Raw genomic sequence first — 19,488 nt, forward strand, 5'->3', positions numbered from 1 at the left:
TCTGGAATGAGATCCAGGATTAAAGGGGAGGAGAGACTGTGAGACCGCAGGTATGGAAACCAGATTTGACGAGGCCAGAATGGGGCTATGAGGATAATTTTGCTCCCCAACCGTGCGGCTTTCTGAATGAACTTCGCCATGAACGGAAGCGGGGGGTAAGCATAGAGTAGACCGGGAGGCCAAGCATGAATCAGAGCGTCTCTGGGGCTCTCCCCTTCTGGGGGAAGAATTGCGAAGAACTCGCTGCATTTTGTGTTTTGGGGAGTAGCAAAAAGATCGCAGCGAGGCCAACCCCACTTGTGGAAAATTTCCTTTGCAACTTTCGGATTGAGAGACCACTCGTAAGGACTGAGAATTACTCGACTCAATTTGTCCGCCAGAATGTTGGATCGTCCCGGAATGTGCGTTGCTATCAGAAAGCGGTTGGTGGATATCGCCCATTCCCAAACTCTCATGGCTTCTCGACAAAGAGGGTAGGATCTGGTTCCCCCTTGTTTGTTTATATACCAGACCACTGACATTGTCCGTCTGTATTGCAATCGTTCCTAGAGGTAGAAGGTCTTGGAGAGCCTGCAACGCTAGTGAGAGGCTGGACAGCCTGTCCGAGGTCAAGAAGGCCCGAGAAGATCGGGAATCTAGCCTGGCTCCTATGAAATCTAATGCTTGCACAGGATGAAGAAAAGACTTCGGTATGTTGACTGAGATGCCCAAGCTGTCGGCAAGAGACAGCACATAGTCTCTCGCGGTACAAAGTTGATGCCTATTGGTTGCTGTGAGGAGCCAGTCGTCTAGGTACGGAAAGACCCTTATTCCCTGAAGCATCAAGTGGGCCGCAACCACTGCCATGACTTTGGTGAACACCCTGGGGGCTGAGGTGAGTCCGAACGGAAGGACCCTGAACTGGTAATGACTGGCCCCTAGCCGGAAGCGGAGGAACCTCCTGGACTGTCTGTCCATTAGAATGTGGTAGTACGCTTCCTTGAGGTCTATAGAGCACATCCAGTTGTTCTCCTGCATTAAGGGGAGAATAGATTGTAGAGTGACCATCCGGAATTTTTCTTTGGGGACAAACATGTTCAGGGCTGACAAGTCTAGAATGGGCCTGAGGTCCCCCGTCTTTTTTGGCACTAAAAAAAACCTTGAGTAGTAGCCCGATCTGGATTGGTCTGGGGGGACCCGCTGGATGTCTCTTTTTTCTAACAAATTTGAAATCTCTACGGTCGCCGCCTCTCTTTGATTGGGTGGGACATCGGGGAGGCGACCACCTGAGGGAGGATGAAATAAGAAGGGAATTTTGTAGCCTCTGAATATAATTTGGAGCACCCATCGATCGTTCGTGATGGACTCCCACATTGACAGGTGCTTCGTTAAATGCCCCCCGACTGTCTCCAGAGCTGGACAGTCGGGTAAGCCCTCAGGGCTGCTGTGTGGGTCTCTCGGAGAAAGGCTCCCTAGACCCGAAGTTACGCGGTCCCCCTCTGCCTCTGGGCCGGCGTCCACCCGGCCCTCCTCTGCCTTTGGAGGGCGCGGAGTCCGAAGCTGGATAGGATTGCTGAGACTTGCGGAACCACAGCTTCTTTTGCCCCCTCTGATTACTTGAGAAGGAACGTTGGGGGCTCAAGAAACGGACTCCGACGGCAGACAGCGTCTTCCCGTCCTTCTCGCTTTGGACTAGTGCATCGCATACGGTCTTGCCAAAAAGCGAAGAGCCATCAAAGTGTGCGTTCGCGAAGGACGCCTTGAAAGGTTCCGCGAAATTACAAAGACGGAGCCAGGCCTGACGTCTCAAGACAACACCTGCTCCGCTGGCCCTTGCGGCTCCCTCCGTAGCATAAGACAGTAGCCGCATGGACGTATTTGAAATGGACTTGAGTGGCCATAAGTGTCGAGAACATGGTTTTGTCCTCGACCGACATGGACTCAGGTGGAGCTGCAGTGTATTCCTTGATCAAATCCAGTTGCAGCCTGATGATATGCGCCATATAATTCAGCGCCCTCACAGAGAAGGTTGCTGAAGCAAAGGTCCGCTTCCCTATACGGTCCAGCGCCCGGGACTCCTTGTCCGGCAGGTGGACCGTGGAGCTCTCCTGGGAGAGTTCTCTCTTAGTGGCAGCAGCCACCAACATGGCATCAACTAGAGACCCTTTGGCCCAAGCCTGCCTGTCTGAAGGGGGGCTAAGGATTTTATCCGGTCGACGTGGGATAGGCTCCACGGTGTCGGGTTCCTGCCAAGCCCTGGTAGTCATGAGATCTACCAGGGGATCTGCCGGTAGGGACACCCAGGAGGTAGATGGGCCCACTTCAAACGCCTCCAGAAATACGGACTCATCTGAGGAAGGTTTTTGGGCAGACCCCCCCCCCCCCATACGCAACATTTCCATGATGTCTCCAAAGGAGACATCCTCGGGGGGGGGGGGTGACCTTGGGGACCCTTCCCTTTCCTCTAAGTCCGTATCTGTGGTGACTGACTCGGGGGAGTCCATGTGCCTCCTTTTACATGTCCGTTTACGAGGCACCTCCTCTGTGGGACTATCAGAAGAGGGCTCGTCAACGGCCTCTTGTTCCTCCGAGGGAACCAACTGGAGGGTCTGAGTAGGCTGTCCCGATGGAAGGATGATGGAAGTTAGACCCATATGCAGTGGGGGAGCGAAGGGATCCAAAGCCTGAGTCGGGGACCTGGAAGACCTCGACAGTACCCTCTCCACTACCTCGAACGCCGAGGGAGAACTACTCTCTTCCGGCCCAGAGAGCAGTCTCCTCGGCTCTGAGATAGGGATCGGGGTCGGAGCCGAAGCCATCGGATCCGAAAGGAAGGTGCTCTCCGACATAGGCGGCGCTGAAGATGCACCTGCTCCCACGGATCCGACGCCCGGCCCACGGCCCCGAGAGCTCGGATCCGAGATACTCGAGGGTATAGTCGGCATCGAGAAGGCTTGGGCCACCGGCGCCAACAAAACCCCAGCTCCGAAAGGGCCTGGATCCGAGGACTCCAAAACCCGGATCAGGGTTGAAGGAGAAATCGGGGCAAATATTGAAGCTGCACTCCCCCCCTATGGGGGGGGGGGGCAGGAGCACCCCCATCTGCATTTGGGTCTGCAAAAACCGACGCATCATCCTATCCATATCGGCGTCAGAGAGAGACCTAGTAGATCTAGAGGAGGTCGTAGAGGCGGGCCTGGAGGGTGATAGGAGCTCCTCCTCCAGCTCCGGTGAGAAGGAAGGAGATCGGAGCCGAGAAGGAGAAGGTCCGGACACCCTCAGAGGCGATGTAACAATTTTTGAAGGCGGAGCCGAGGGATGAGGCTCGGCTCGCCTCTTGTGACTGTGCTTCTCTCTGTGCTTATCCCTAGAAGACTGAACTTCCTTCATACTCAAGGCAGTAGTGGGAGGTTGAGTCCCAGCCTGAGTCGAGGGAATCAGGGGTGCTGAAGCTACCTGGGTAGCCTGCACCTTGGAGGGAGAGGTGGAAGAGGCCTCCTCCGGGGGAAGCAATCCCGCCAGAATAAGCCTGTTCCCTCTGTCCCTCACAGCCCGGGGGTTGAAGGCTGCGCAAACCTGGCAGTCTGAAAACAAATGGGAAACCCCCAGGCATATAACGCTTATGGGGAAAGCTTATGGCCACACCTAGTGCACTTTGAAAAAAAAGCTTTATGGCCTTCGGCCATTTTCCTGACACACACACTCACACGCCCAAACACCTAGGGGAAGGGTTAACTGAATAAAAACACAATCCTGAAAACAAAAAAGGGCAGAGAAACACTCACAATACTCTCTTTTTTAACTTTTAAAGTTTTAAGAAAATCTCTTGAAAGAAAAATATTCACTTCCCTGTCTAAGCTCAGGAGCTCTTCTCAAGATGCTTGTTATTCAAGCCGTGGCAAAAACGATCTGAGGTAGTGTGGTGGTGACAGGGGATTGTGGGTAGAGGGGAGGAGCTACGAGCTCGGATCTTGAAGCTTGGAAAGCTGCCGGTCGGATCCGAGACCCACAAGTTGCAGAACAAATTAACTACTTCAGATCAGTGACGTTTTCCTTATCCAACCTGGTGAGAGGCACATGTGTGTCTCACAATGGAGTCGCCCGTGACTAATATGTTGGGTTTATGGTTAGACCTTAGTGGCTGTGAGACACAGGTATGTGGATTGTGTGGTATATGGTGTGGTGGGTAGTGGAAGTCGCACGTGTTTTTGCCTTGGAGGTCTATTTTGTTTGGATATATTTTTGTTGAGGACCTCTGCATTTCTGGGTGTGTGTTTCATAGGTGTGGGTGGTGTTTGAGTTGTGCTGTTTCTGTTGGCAACCTTCTCAGTGCCAGATATACTTTCTTGTGGGAGAGAGAGCACAGACTCTAGGTTCTTAATGTAACTGCATCTCTTACAAACTGTGTTCCTAGGTGGTAGTAGTAGAGGGTTGCCCGTGAACATGAGGGAGTTGCTACACTGTTTCAGGATGCCCATATCAACCAGACTGGCAGGAGAAACCATAGGAAATTGTCCATCCATATTTGTCAGAATTTGAGGGAGAGAGGCCAGAGAGAGCTAAGGGGTTAAAGGATGGAGGGTCTAAGATGAGTACTACTAAGTGATCACACAAGTACTAAGGGAATATTTGTAACTGGAATACCTCGCAATAGGTTAAAAGCAGCGCAGTTGTGGTGTGTGACAAGCAAACAAGCCCAAACCAGCTCAAAAGCAGGGTTTAATTATCACAACAATAGATGATTCTAGTAACAGAAATCTAGCCAATCCTGCAAGCCCCTGCTCTCTTTACCAATCAGCTTGTGCCAGACAAGGTCCAGGCAGCCCTGCTACTCTCACTAGCAGAGAAGATAGGCTCCTACCAACATGAGATGGTTGCCAGAAACAGTAATGAATTCAGTAAAATGCAGTTAAATAGTAAAGAATTGCATTAACGAGCAATGAAATACAGTTAAACAGTAATGAAATGCAGTTAATCAGTAAATTGTTTTAAACAGTACAAATGTGATAAATCAGCTATAAGGCAAGTTGGAGTGGAAATACCTTCCATCTCATGATGAAAAGCATCTGCAGTGGGTAAGGGGTGCTGGCTGACAACTATCTGAAAATGTTACAAGCTCTTACTTTTTTCAGCTCATGTATGTATACCTGCTATCACAATATGAACTCATAATGTAAGTGTAATCCGTGAAGCCTTACCTGACTGTATCTACCATGCGACTAGCTATGCCTCTCCTCCTCTGTAGTTTGAAAACCCAGATCCTACTCACACCACAGATGGCTCGCTCTGGTTCTGTAGAGCAACGCCATGCACGCTGGTTTTCCACAGTTTTAAGCTTTTCAAAATCTGTACGATGAACATCCTCAGACAAGACTCTGAATGCCTGCAGATATTAAAAATTGCACTATTTATTTTAATGAAATTAAATATGGAATTAGAAATAGATAACATACAAATTGTGTTTACCAGAAAAGATAAAAAAGCTTGAAATAGCAAATATAAACGAGTACAATACATTTTTGAGAGATGGACAGAAGGAAAAAAAAAAGGAAAATTAAAAAACACTGGCATAAAAAGGATGGATGACTATCTAAGTTGTTCACTTTTCAACAAAGATGCGGTGAAGATGCCTCTACAAAGTCAGGTCAACATTCACAAATGACTCTACAAATACATATGTATTCAGGGTTGTTATTATTAGCACACACTTGAAGCAAGTTTTCTCTTTTGCTACTCAGCTTTTCAAAATTTTGGATATTCTTTAGTTATAAAGATTCCGCTGCCTTCTAAAGGTCCAGCTCCAGAAACGAGAAACCAAATATGAAAAAGATGCAGATAAGGACCACCATGAAATAGAGCATAAACAAAGTTTATTCCAAGTACATAAAATAAGCGCTTTCACGTGCTGCCAAGGCACGCTTCTTTAGATTTCATCAAACTGCTAAAATTCAAATATATATACCCCAACCAGTCCAATTAAAACATTTAACTAATTAATTGATTAATTAAGCAAAATTAACCAATTATAATACATTATATATTCCTCTCTGTATCATTTCAGTGTAATACTACATTGAATTCACTGCAGTAAAACCAGCAAAGTTATTCTAAGAACAGATCAAATATTATATTCATACAGCTATTATCAGCATGGTCTTTGAACACATACAAAATATATGAAATATAAAAAAATATAGAAAAATACGAAAAATATGTGTACATATATTATATATATATATATATATATATATATATATATATATATATAAACAATCAATGAATAAATTCTTTAGTTCATGGAACTGGAGGTGTAAGCATATCCTGCTATGCAAGCTATATGATATGATGTGCCAAGCAAATAGGGATTAACCAGCTCCTGAGCTCCCCAGTTCAATCCACAACAACTGAGCATGGACAATACAGAAAACAACAAAGAATATAAAATTATACACCTGCCCAACTTACAAGACAATTCATCTATTTTTGCTGGATGAAGAGACCATTCAGGCATGTTTGAAGCATATGAACAATACTAGGAAAGTGTTCACAAGGACCACAAGATACTTAGCCATCTAAACCTTTAAAGGAAAACTTCAGCTTAGAACCAACAAAAATCTATTTTTTCACTATCTTTGTTTTCTGTGTAATTTTAACACCTCAAAAAATCACGCTAACTGCATCTTACAGAATTTTAATGTTTTCTGCAAAATGGCTGCAAATTAGTCTAGACATATCAACATAATCTTGTTTTTTCTTTAAACCTTTCTCTTTTCCATAATCCATTTCAAGTCTGCTTGATATGAGTCATGCTAGACACAAGGAGATCGTGGTGAATTTCCATGCCATTGACATATAACGGGATTAGTGTCAAGTCACTGTCATCTTAAATACCTTCTGTAACAGGAGTGCGTCTTTTATTTCTTGAATGTCCCGGATCCCGGATTTGCATGCGTGTCTCAGAGCTTGTTTTACAGTATACAAAGGGGTTATACAAACGCAACCAAAAAGTAGCTAAAATGCAGGCCTTTGTTCAAAGTATCTTAGTGTAGTCCAAGATTGACAATTCCCTCCTTTTACACTTTGGTAAATGTGCTGCTAATTTACAAGAATTACAACAAAAAATATTTTGACCTTTCTCTAAATGTCACATACATCTTTGATGCGACACTGAAGTAAGCTTAAAATATAAAGAGGTATAAACAACAAAGCACAGCATTTCAATAACATGATGCTGCTTATGTAAATTTGTCAAAAGTGATAACTGCCTTTGATCTACTGAATGATCTAACTGCTGTTTTGCAATGAAAGGTATGGCTACATTGGAAAAAAGCAGGGAATCAGTGTTACGTTTGCTTCCTTTCTGCAATAAAGGTAGTGGAAAACAATTTCACCCCTGTGTATTTTACAGAAATTGCCGAGCTCCTGACATCAGCAGGACTAATTATCAACATAAGATTGTCAGAAGTACCTGACTACAAATTTGTCTGCGTCTATGGTATGTCATGCAGGCATAGACAAATTCCTCTGCAAATTATGTGAAACGTTAAGTTTAAAAAAGTGGGCAGTCTTTCCTTTAATTTCAAGGTGAGGAAATGAAAGTTTTATGAAGTAAAAGCAGGTTTCTGGTTCCTTCACAATAATGGAACTATATTCTAGGGAGTAAAGCAACCTAAGAGTTGAATAAAACTTTGGAAGGTGGAGTTTTAGTTTAACACACACACACACACACACACACACACACACACACACACACACACACACACACACACACACACACACTTGCACCTCCCCTTTCAAGCATTTAATAGTGCTTAACTCCCTAACAGAGCAGGGCTGTACATGACATTCCTGGTATAAATTTGTGTCTATCCATCCAATCATCAATACTAGCCTTAAAGGCAGTCAAAGTACTACTTTGACCTGTGTTGGTAACTTATTCCATTGGCTGGAATATGCTGAATTATGAGCCTCTCTTCAGTGAGTGTTTATTCGTTGTTGTAGATTTAGGTCCTCAGTGCAGATGTTTGTAGTGCCACTGAGCTTTGCACAGAAAGAGAAGGTCAAAAAGGATTGGGACTTTCCTGTAGACTACAGAGTATGATGAGAATTTTGCTAATCTATTGGGATCCTTGAAAGATTTAAGGTCTTTGATTTTTTAATTAGGTACTTTGGAGTCTTTCAAGTTGAGCAATATGCTTTGATTAATAGATAAAAAAGTAGGCAATGTATTCCATAAAGGGTCTGATATGGGAAGACTGCAGTGGCAGGATGACTTATTTGGATCCTGAAGACATTCCTTTGGAAGTTAACTGGGTCAGACAGAAGCTTAGTATTGTGGATTTACAATGATCAAATTAGTGAGAATTAGCCACATAAATGCAAAGATAGCTCATGACTGTGTCAGCGATGTACCCATTAAAACATATGAGGTCGAACAGCTTTTTTTTTAATTAATGCTACTGTGATGCACTTTTTTCATTTAACTTGAGGTCATTTTCAGTACACCAAGTATGTGAAATGTTCCAGCCCTTGCTGGAACTTCTTTTGTATCAGAGGACGAGTGGATAACAGTGCTCAACTTGAAGTCATCAGCAAACCTGGTCAAGCACACTTCTGCGATATTGGACTGGATATCTGCAAAAACAAAAAATGCCAAACAGGAGAGGGCTCAGCAGTGATCTATGCAGTATCGCACTAGCTATAATTTTACATTCAGAAAGGATACCAGCAACTTTCACAACATGGGATCTGTCTGATAGCCAATCTGCAATCCAGTGGATACCACTGGGGTTTACAATAAGTGTCTAACTTTTTCAACAATACCAGTGGGGGGTATAAGGTTGGATGAAATCACCCATTGCTAAACTCTGAGGGCTTCTCAATACAAGGGGTAAGATTTAGTCCCTCCTTGTTTGTTGATTTACCAAACTACTGACATACTGCCTGTTTGAATTGCATTCGCCCCCAAAGGGAGAGCATCCTGAAGAGCCTGCAACGCTAAGAGCACTGCTCTCATCTCTAGGACATTTATATGCAAATTGGCCTCTTCAGGGGACCAAGTGCCTTGGACTGTTTTTTAACCTGTGGCCTTATAGTTTGAACCCTTGAGGGAGGCAGTGAAGTGATCACTGACAGTGAAATACTACTGCTAGGAATTCCAAATTCTGCTTCGGTTCCAGTTTAGACGTTTTGTAGTTTATGGTCATCCCCAGAAAAGAACATGTCTGCAGAACCTGATCTCTTGCCCTTATTAACTGATGCCTGGTCAAGATGGTAATGAGCCAGTCATCTAGATATGGAAACATCTGGAATCCTTGCAGTCTCAAGTGACTGCTACTACTGACATACATCTGGTGAACACCCTGGGGCTGTGGTGAAAAAAAAAGAGCAGAATTCTGAACTGGTAATGACTGGCTCCCTGCTGGAAGCACAAGTGCGTTCTGGATTGTCTGTTCATCTTTATGTGATGGTACACATCCTGCAGGTCTATCGAGCACATCCGGTCACCCTTGCTCAGAAAAGGGAGAATGGAATAAACAGTGACTATCTGAAAACTTGGTGCGAACAAACTTGTTTAAGTTACTGAGATCCAAAACTGGTCTCCAGTCCTGTTTTCTTTGGCACTAAAAAGAACCATGAGTAAAGTTCCAGATTCTATCTGGCCTGGTGGGACCTCTCGGATGAACCTCATTTCTAGAAGCTTTTGTATTTGAATTGCTACTTGTTCCCTCTCAATGAGTGGAATATTGGGGAGTTTTCTTGAGATTGGAGGTGGAAGGAAAAAGGGTATTATATAACCTCTAGAAATAATCCTCTGAATCCAAGTATCTTTTATGTCTAGCCAAGCTCTCTGGTGCAGGGATAAATGACCCCCAATTGCCTCCAGAGGTGGGCAATCGGGCCTCTGTTCAGGAGTGCTGGTAGGGTCAGTCAAAGGAAGAATCTCTGGATGCCTGGTTTAACAGGCAACCTCTGCAGCGGTGGCAGTGTCGACCGTTGCAGTCCCCTCCCTCTGCCTGTGGGGGAACTTCCCCCACGTGTGTCCTGGAAAGGACCCTGGGATTTCTTGAACCACATCTTCTGACCACCTCGTTGATTCCTAGAAAAGGATCTTTGAGGGGTCAAAAAATGCACGCCCATGGCAGATATGGTCTTTCTATCCTGCTCACACCTGGATAATGTGTCCTTCACCTTGGGAACAAACAAAAAACTGCTGTCAAAAGGAGCACTGATGAATGACTACTTGAAGGGCTCTCAAAATCACATAAGCACACCCAGGCATGACTCCCGACGGCAATGCCTGAACCCACTGCTCTTGAGGTTCCTTCGGCTACATACAAAATGAGCCTCATGGAAGAACTGGAAATTGATTGTAGGGTAGCCAACTGAAGTCACAGGTGACTGGTCCTCTGCAGAAATGGATCCTGACAGAGCATTTGATAGTTCCTATGTCAAATTCTTCATCTTGTAAAACGTGCCAAATAGTTTAGAGAACTTAAAGCAAATGGTAGCTAAAGCATAGACGCACTTCCAAAACCTGCCTATCACTCTTGACTCCCTGTTAGGGGAATGAATAGTGGAACTCTTGACAACCGGCATCAACCGGCACACCCGTACCCCAAAACTGTTTGTCCAAAGGTGGTGTCATAATCATGTCTGGTCTCCTAGGTATTGGCTGAACTGTGTCTGGTTCCTTCCACGCCCGCTGTTAGGGTTACTGGGAGTCCAGTCATGTCTCTGCTTAAGGACCTCGAGGATGTCTCCAAATAAGACATCTTCAAGAGGTGACCATGGGTCCCCCTCACCAAAGTATGTATCTTCGGTGATAAACTCCCTTGGGAAGTCCAAGGGCTTCCTCTTACATGTTGTCTTCCGAAGGACCACCTCAGTGGGATGCTCTTGGGAGGCATCAAAAGAAATTGAAATACCATATTGTGAAGTCTGGAGGTCTTGGACTGCCTGTCCTTGTGGCAAAAAGTGATAAGGCTCTGAGCTTAGAGACATCAAGGTAGAAAACTTAAGATTCATGGGGGTTGGAACCATCCATTCTGCCGAGGCAGAGAAAACCCTCTTCACAGCCTCTAAGGCAGACCTCGGGAGAAAAAGACGACCTCGGATCCAAAAAGCCATGCATCTGGACCACAGTAGTCCCCTACTCTGAAGGCAATCTCCCCGAGGTGGAAGCCAGAAACGAGCTATCGAGTCATGAGGCTCTGAGGTGCAGATATGGTTTTGAAAGCTTTGGAGTTGACTCCAACACCCTGGATCCGACAGGGAAGTTTCATCTCAAAAAGCTCTCCAGATCTAATGGAATCAGAAAACTCCGAGGGAGCTTCTGATCTGAAGCTAATACCATCTTTGGATCTGAGCCCGATGGAGCCGGAAGGCTCAGATCCAAGGACTCAAGACACCTGAAGGAGTCAGAGGAGAAACTTGTAGAGGGGGGATGTAGTAGAAGAATGGATCTCCTGACTGGAAGGAGTAGGAGCTGGTAAGACACCCATCTGACCCTGCGCCAAGAGAATCATCAACACTCTTTCCACATCTTCTTCCATCAAACTTCTATAAGACCCTTGAGGGCACTGGATCCACAGAAGGTGAATATCTTGTTCTGGGTATAAATTGAACCAGTACGACTGGAAGTGTTCAGATCCGATACGTTTTCCCTCGGATCTGAGGAAATCGGGTCCCAGCTATTTCTTTTTCGGATCCGAGGGTGAAGTCAGATCCATCTTGGCTCTTTTCTTAGATGGCTCTGAAACTGTGGAAGATGTAGAAGGTTGGGGGGAGATGAGGTTTTTGACTGTTTTGGGAGCTTGATCTTCAGATATAGCTTGTCCAAACACTGACCGCAACAAGCCCTTTAAGATAAGCTTGTTTTGTTTTGGAAGCTTGATCTTCAGATATAGCTTGTCCAAACACTGACCGCAACAAGCCCTTTAAGATAAGCTTGTTTTTACATTCAACAAGAGTCTTGGGGTTGAATCCATAGGAAATACAACAATCATCCTGGAGATGAAGCAGTCACAGACAATACACATACATAGTGTGGGCATCTGACAGAGGAAGTTTATGCCCACACAACACATTTTTTTAAACCCTGTGAGGGCATTCTCCACCATATCCAAACAATATCAAAAGCAAAACATTTTTATGAAAGAACAGATAAAGTTTTTTTTTTTTTTTTTTTTTGGTTGGAAAAAGAAGCAGAAAAGGAAAAGGAAAAAAACTACCAGCAATGGTAGAGAAATAAGCTGCACCAAGTGCATAAAGAAGATAAATACTAGCAACATTATCTAACTGGTACGCTCAGTACTAAAGTAAAAAAAAAAAAAAAAAAAGGGAAAGAACTACTAACTACAGTAGTTTAGAAGGTACTAATTGTACGATAGGTAAGGGGAATACAAAAACTAAGAAGCTAAGGGAAATTAGACTAGAAAATATGTAATAATGAACTTATCTGACAAGTACTCAAGAGTTAAGGAAAACCACGACTTTAGCTGAAAGCGGCAAACATTTGAGGTAACTTAGGGATGGTGAATTATGGGTAACGGAGAAGCTCAAATTAAATTCATATGTATTAAGAATGCTTCTCATTTTTGGTGGAAGGACATTGCAGAACTCATCGCATCATTAACACCTGTAATCACTAACACATAATGGAAAGCCAAATTATTGGTAAAGTAAAAAAAACAAAATGTGGCATTTCAAACCTAGTAAGAAAAATGGAGACACTACTTAGATTTAGCAGTTACCCTTTAAGTACAGGAAATACTTGCTTTCCTTATCCAGGTTTTCATATTTAACTATAAACTTATCATCATTTCAAAGGCCAAAAGCAATAATAAGGTATTCTTTAATTATATGAGGAAATTGAAGGGACCAATTTGTGAATGTAATAGCCCGACTCTGAGAGAGATATGGCCTCACTACAATCCAGACAACTAGACAGAGAACAGCAGCTCAGGTGTTGGAAGAGCTGGGCTCGGTGAGGTGAGGACTGAGCTGATATAGGGTCTATATTAAATCACCGAACGCTTAAAAAAACAAACAGTGTTTAATCGACACTATGCAAGCGAAAGCTTACAATGTCGAAGTGTCAGAACAGCGATTTTTTTCCAAGGGGAAAAAAATGCTGTTCCAACAAAACAAAAAAAAAAAATAAATCAATTACAAACATTACATTATATATATATATATATATATATATATATATATATATATATATATATATATATATATACATACACACACATATATATATATATATATATATATATATAGACAGAGAGAGAGAGAATCACTATATATTAATCAGATCAGATAATGGTAGCAGAAGTAGTGAATTTAAACTCGTCCAGTGTAAAAAAATAATAAAAAATAGATAATTTGAAAAATATACACAAAATTACTTATTATTCATAAGTAATCCAAGCAGGGTAGACAGTCTGTTTCCAGTTGAAAATCCTTTAAGTACACAGACAAGTGATCCAAGTAAAAAAAAACACCAAAAAAACAGAATACGAAGTTATGTACTCACCATAACGTTCCATGTTTGTTGTCTATCTCGCCTTCATTCATTGCTGGATGGGTTCGGAATCGAGAATCTGTTCCAAACTGGCCTATACTAAAGCTCAAGAACTTCCATCGGCTCGCGGCTATACCCTATCCCATTATGCCTTGGGAAGATTACCCAGATCTTGTTTGCAAATCCTAAACTAGTAGTACCTACCTAAAACCATGTCTACTAAAGGAGCTAAAGAAGAGAGTCAGAGAACATGAATTTCCAATTTCGTTTGACCTCTCGATCCTCCAGGAGCGAAGGCTGGGGAAAAGAGTGGGACAAGAATGAAGGCGAGATCGACAACAAACATGGAACGTTATGGTGAGTACATATCTTCTTAATATTATGTTGTCCTTATCTTGCCTTCATTCATTGCTGGATGGGACAGCGTCCCTAGCACCATCTTTCTTGGGTGGCTCAAGGGTAAATACACTCCAGAACAGTGGATCCAAAGGAAGCCCTGTTCCAGGAGGCCAAATCCACTTTGTAATGAGTAATAAAGGTATAAGGCTTTTACCCATGTCGCTGCAGCACAAATTTAATATATGGGTAGTCTAGTCTGAAAGGCTGAAGAGGTTGCAATGGCCCTTGTGGAATGACCTTTTATCTTTCCTGGTAGTTCTCTATTTTGAGAAGCGTATGAGAAGATTATGCAATCAGTAAGCCATTATGAAATTGTGACGTTAGATACTGGGGTGCTCTTTTTCATATCTGAAAAGGATACAAATAGTTGGTCCGATTTTCTGAATTCCTGTGCAGGTAGAAACGTAATTCCCTGTGTACCCCCAGTTGATGTAATCTGTATTCTGCCTTGTTGCCATAGTTTGAAAAAACACTGGCAAGTCAATGGATTGATTTAAATTAGTCTCAGAACATACCTTAGGAAGAAAGAACGGATTAGTTCTCCGGGACACTATCTTTGTGGAAAATCAAATATGGGGAATGTATTGATAATAGTTGTAGTTCTGATACCCTCCTGGCAGACATGATGGCTACTAAGAAGATTTTTTCCACGTTAGAAACTTTAGATGACAAGATGATGCAGGTTCAAAGGGAGAAAGGATTAGGGTGGACAATACCAAATTGAGGTCCCAAGGAGCTGGCGGTTCTTTTACTGGAGGCCTTAGTAAGAAGGTAACTCTCGAAAAGGCCTTGCAAAGTCTATGGGACATGATTTTGAATCCCATTTCTCCAATATGGTAGTTTGATATAGCAGCCAATTGAACTCGTATGGTAGCTGCTTTTGCACCTTCATTGAAAAGTTTTGCTAGGAAGTCTAAAACAGATGTGGCAAGGGCCGTGAAAGGATTAATGTGATTAAGAGCCCAATAGGAAAACATTTCCATTTGCAAGCATAAAGCTTTCTGGTTGTTACCTTATGGGATGAGATCAGAACATGTTTCACAGCAGGAGAAATATTCTTAAGCCTGGCTAGGAGTGGATGTGGAGCAGCCAAGCTGTCAGTTTGATGGTTTGGACCGACTGAAGGAGCATTCCTGATGGATGAGTCAGATTATCTGGAACTGGGTCCAGTGCCCATGGCTCCTCTTGTAGATGGGAACATAGGAGGGGGAACCAAATCTGACGAGGCCAGTATGGGGCGATGAGTATTAAACTGCTTCTCAACATGTTGGCTTTCTTTAGGACCTTGGAAATCAGGGGAAAAGGAGGGAAAGCATACAGAAGACCCAGTGGGCAATTGTGTACGAGTGCATCCCTTGGTGACTCCCCCAGAAGGGGGATCAGGGCAAAGTAGCTGCTGCATTTGGCATTCATGGATGTGGCAAAAGGGTCGCAGCAAGGCTGACCCCACTTGCGAAAAACCTGGTCCGCAATTCCGTTTCAGGGACCACTCATGAGGCATTAGAATAGCTCTGCTGAGTTTGTCTGTTATGTTGGATTTCCCCGGGATATGCTTTGCTATTAGAAAGTGCTGGGAAGAGACTGCCCACTGCCATGCTCTATGAGCCTCTCGACATAGGGGGTAAGACCTGGTTCCTCCTAGTTTATATACCACACCACTGACATACTGCCTGTCTGGATTGCAGTCGTTCCTAGTGGAAGGGAGTTGTGGAATGCTTTCAACCCCAAAAGCAACGCTCTCATCTCTAGGACAATGACATGCAAGTGGTTCTCGTATTCCTGTCAAACTCCTTGGACAGTCTCCCCCAGATAATGACCCTCCACACCCTATCTGGGAAGCGTCCGTGGTCACTGTAGCTATTGGTTGTGGGGGAATGAGTGGTCTGCCCAAATCCACCTGAGTGGAATGAAGCCACCAGCGCAGATCCCTCTTGCAGGATTCCGTTATGATAATGTTGTGGGACATGGGTAACTCCTGCATGGACCACTTTGTGGAAAGTAGCCACTGTAGAATTCTCATGTGCAGATGAGCAAGGGATACCAAGGTTATTGCTGCCGCCATGGTACCTAAAATCTTCAGAATAATCTTAGCTTGTACTTTCTTCTTTGTCAGAAGGTTCTCTACTTGTTGATGTAGGGTTTGTACCCTGTTGGGAGGAAGTTTGGCTATAAAGTCTCTTGTGTTTAAGTCTGCTCCTATGAATATAATATGTTGTGATGGCAACAAGGCAGACATTTCGAAGTTTATCGTGATGCCTAGTTGAGAGCAAAGGTGGATGGTGGTGTCTCTTGCTCTGGTTAGTAGACGCTCGGTGGTGGCGGTTAGGAGTCAGTCGTTCAAGTACAGAAACTCCTAGAATCCTCAAGTGAGCCATGACTACTGCCATGCATTTGGTGAACACTCTTGGGGGTTGTAGTGAGACCAAAGGGCAGAGCCTGTAATTGGTAATGACTGGCCGAAAGCGTAAGTGACTCCTGGATCACCGGTCCATCTTTATATGGTCTTATGCATCCTGGAGATCTACTGAGCATATCCAGTTGTCTTTCCCCAGAAAGGGGAGTATTGACTGCAGTGTCACCATCCAGAACTTTGATTTTTTATAGACTTGTTTAGTCTGTCGAGATCCAGAATGGGCCTCCAGTCTCCTGTCTTTTTTGGAACTAAAAAAAAACCCAGAGTAAGTTCCGGATCCAATTTGGTCTGCGGGGGCGCTTTGGATGACTCTCTTCTAGCAAACGTTGTACCTCTAGGGTTGCCTGGTCCCTCTGACTGGGTGGGACATCCGGGACTGACCTTTTTCTAAAGGGGAAGAGGAAAAGGGTATACACAGTAGCCTCTGGATATGATCGCTTGTACCCATTTGTCTTTTGTTATTTTTAGCCAGGGATTTGGGTACAGTGACAAGCAACTCACAAGGTGGACAGACAGGCCTCCTTTCAGGAATACTGAAAGGGCTTACCAAGGAACGTATCCCTGTAGCCTAGTTTTGCAGACCCCCCTCTGCCACGAGGTTGGCATCTTCCATTCTTATTTTCCTCACTGCCCCTGCGGGAAGAATTACCATGTGCATCCGGAAAGGCTCTCTGGGACTTGCTGAACCAAATCCCCCCCCCCCACACACACTTCTGGCCTTTGGGGTAAGGCTTGGTAGGAATGGAAAAATGGACTCCCAACGGCAGAAAGTCTTTCCCTCTTGCCCCACCTCGTTAGAGTCTCTTTAACTTTTGGCCTGAACAAGGATGAGCCATCAAAAGGGGCGTTGATACAGGAAGACTTGAAGGGCTCTGCAAACTCGCATAAGCACATCCAGGAATGCCTCCTTAAGGAGATTCCTGTACCTGCTTCCCTACTTGCTCCATCGGCCGAATAAGAGAGAAGCATGGAGGAGTTTACCAAAGAATTTAAGGTGGAAAGCTGAGAGGTCACCTTGTCGGAAACCCCACAGCTGTAGAACCTTGGAGAGTATCGCCTAGTTCTTTCAGGAGATCCCTCTGAGGTCTAGTAAAATGGGTCAGAAAGTTCAGTGACCTACTGATGAAGGAAAGTAATGAAAACATCCGTATCTGTCTATCGTACAAAATAGTTTATTCGGTGGATGGACAGATGAAGTCTCAGACAATTCCTGTTTGTTGGCTGCTGCCGCCACCACCATAGCATCTACAAAGACACCTACTGTGAGGAACTATCAGGGGACGCTGTAATAAATTTATATGGCCTCCTCGGAACAGGTTCCACAGACTCTGGAGAGAACCAAGCCTTCGACTGACTACATTCAGGATCTGTTCGAAAGGCTGATTCACCCAATAGGTGGAAGGGTGAGACCAGAAAGCCTCCACGTACACAGACTCATCCTCAGAAGGGTTGATGGACTTCCAGCTAACTCTCTGTTTAAGGATCTCAAGGATGCCCACAAAGGAGACATCCTCAGATGGTGACCATGAGGACCCTTCTGAATCATCGAGGTCCGTGTCTGAAGTGATGGACTCCTCAGGAGAGTCTAGATGTTTTCTCTTACAAAACCACTTACGAGGAACCTCTTAATAGGGGTACTCAGGAGAGGTTTCGGAAGAGATGATTTCGCCCAGTGGGACGTCCTGGGACTTCGGGAGTCCACATTTGGGAGGGAGAGATGGTAAAGAGGCAGACTCTTGCGATTTTAGGGGCAGAGTGTTAGAATCCAGGAGTGGAGCCGTCTGGGGTGTCAGCACTCTCATCATAACCTCGAAAGCACCACGGCCCCAGTCCAAGTGAGCTCTAGACTCCAAGGAACCAAGAGACTCCCCCCACCCCGAACTAAGACGGTGGACTCAGAGGCTGATGTAGGCGCCGAGCTCAGCTGCGCTGAATCCCAGAGAGGTAGATTCGCATCAGACAATTGTCCAACTCGACTCTCCTCCCCGGATCTGATGGGGGAGCGTCGGCCCCTAGACCACTGAACAGACAATGGAACAGAGAAAGTTGGAGCTGTAGTCAGGACCAAAGATCCTGAAGCAGGTCTCGGCCCTGACGGTTCCACTACAATCGGATCCAAGCACTCTGGCTCAGAAGCCACAACATGGGTCGGAGGAAGAATCGATGAAGGGGAAGTAATTGTTGTCGGACCCGAATCTTTCTAAACGTTTGACCATCTCTCCACATCGCCATCCAAAAAACCTCTGGAGGATCGAGAGGTCGAGGATCTCACGGATTGTAAGATTGGAGAGTGTAGCACTGAGGAGACAGGTTCCAGAACTGGGGCCCGGCTTCGAAATTACCAGTGGAGCCGAAGAGACAGTTGGTTCGGGCCCGATAACCTTCGGGTCAGAGGAAGACTCTTTTGTTTCTTAGTTGGTTCCGATGATGGAGTCGTGGACGAAGACCTTTTTGAAGATTTTCCAATCTTGGCAATGCAGAGTGGTGGGAGGATTTTTGAAGAGCTCTATGAGTCCCTTCCAAATCTTCAGTAAATGGTACCTTCAACAAGCCCCTGACAATCAACTTGTTCTTTCTCTCCATAAGCACTCGAGCTAAAAGCATGGCAAAAAGAACAAGATTCTTGCAGGTGGACAGCACCTAAACAATATACACAGCTGGTGTGTCCATCTGTCAATGGCATCTTCTGGCTGCACTGGTCACATTTTTTAAAACCTGAAGGTTTTGATTCTTTGGCATCTTTAGACATAATTAAGCCTAAATTTACACAGCAAACTACAAGGCAAAGTTAGGCAAAAATATTTGGAAAACACACTAACTCCAGCAACAACCATAACAACAACAAAAACTTTTTTTTAAATAACTAGGAAAAGATATGAGAATAAGTCTCTAACTTAAACGACCAAATCCTCATGGAAAGGAAGCAGGAAAAGGCCATTAAAATTAAATGGGCCAGATGGGAGCCCTCTAATGTAAATAGGCAACACAACGGCAAGGAAAAGGAAATATAACACACTACAGACACTAATATAAGGCAGAAACCCCCCAAAACTCTCTAACTTAAATGAGCATGGGCCGGGATGGGGGGGGGGACAAAGACCTAGCGGCAGACGATGGCCAAATACAAAAAACAGCACAAAATAAGTTAAAACTATTCCCTTTTAAAAAA

General features: G+C 44.5%; 1 protein-coding gene across 2 annotated transcripts in view; it reads right to left on the minus strand.

Annotated features, from left to right (window-relative positions):
* The window catches only part of ESCO2 (establishment of sister chromatid cohesion N-acetyltransferase 2), a 769,905-nt gene that overhangs the window by 145,571 nt on the left and 604,846 nt on the right, over nt 1-19,488 (minus strand). For both annotated transcript variants that reach the window (XM_044062679.1, XM_044062678.1), the window contains exon 7: nt 5,178-5,362. In XM_044062679.1, the coding sequence (XP_043918614.1) occupies nt 5,178-5,362 (185 nt within the window). The remainder of the gene's footprint in view (nt 1-5,177; nt 5,363-19,488) is intronic.

The sequence above is a fragment of the Protopterus annectens genome, chromosome 2.part1 (genome assembly GCF_019279795.1).
Source record: "Protopterus annectens isolate FY-2018-M chromosome 2.part1, PAN1.0, whole genome shotgun sequence".
Classification (NCBI taxonomy): domain Eukaryota; kingdom Metazoa; phylum Chordata; order Ceratodontiformes; family Protopteridae; genus Protopterus; species Protopterus annectens.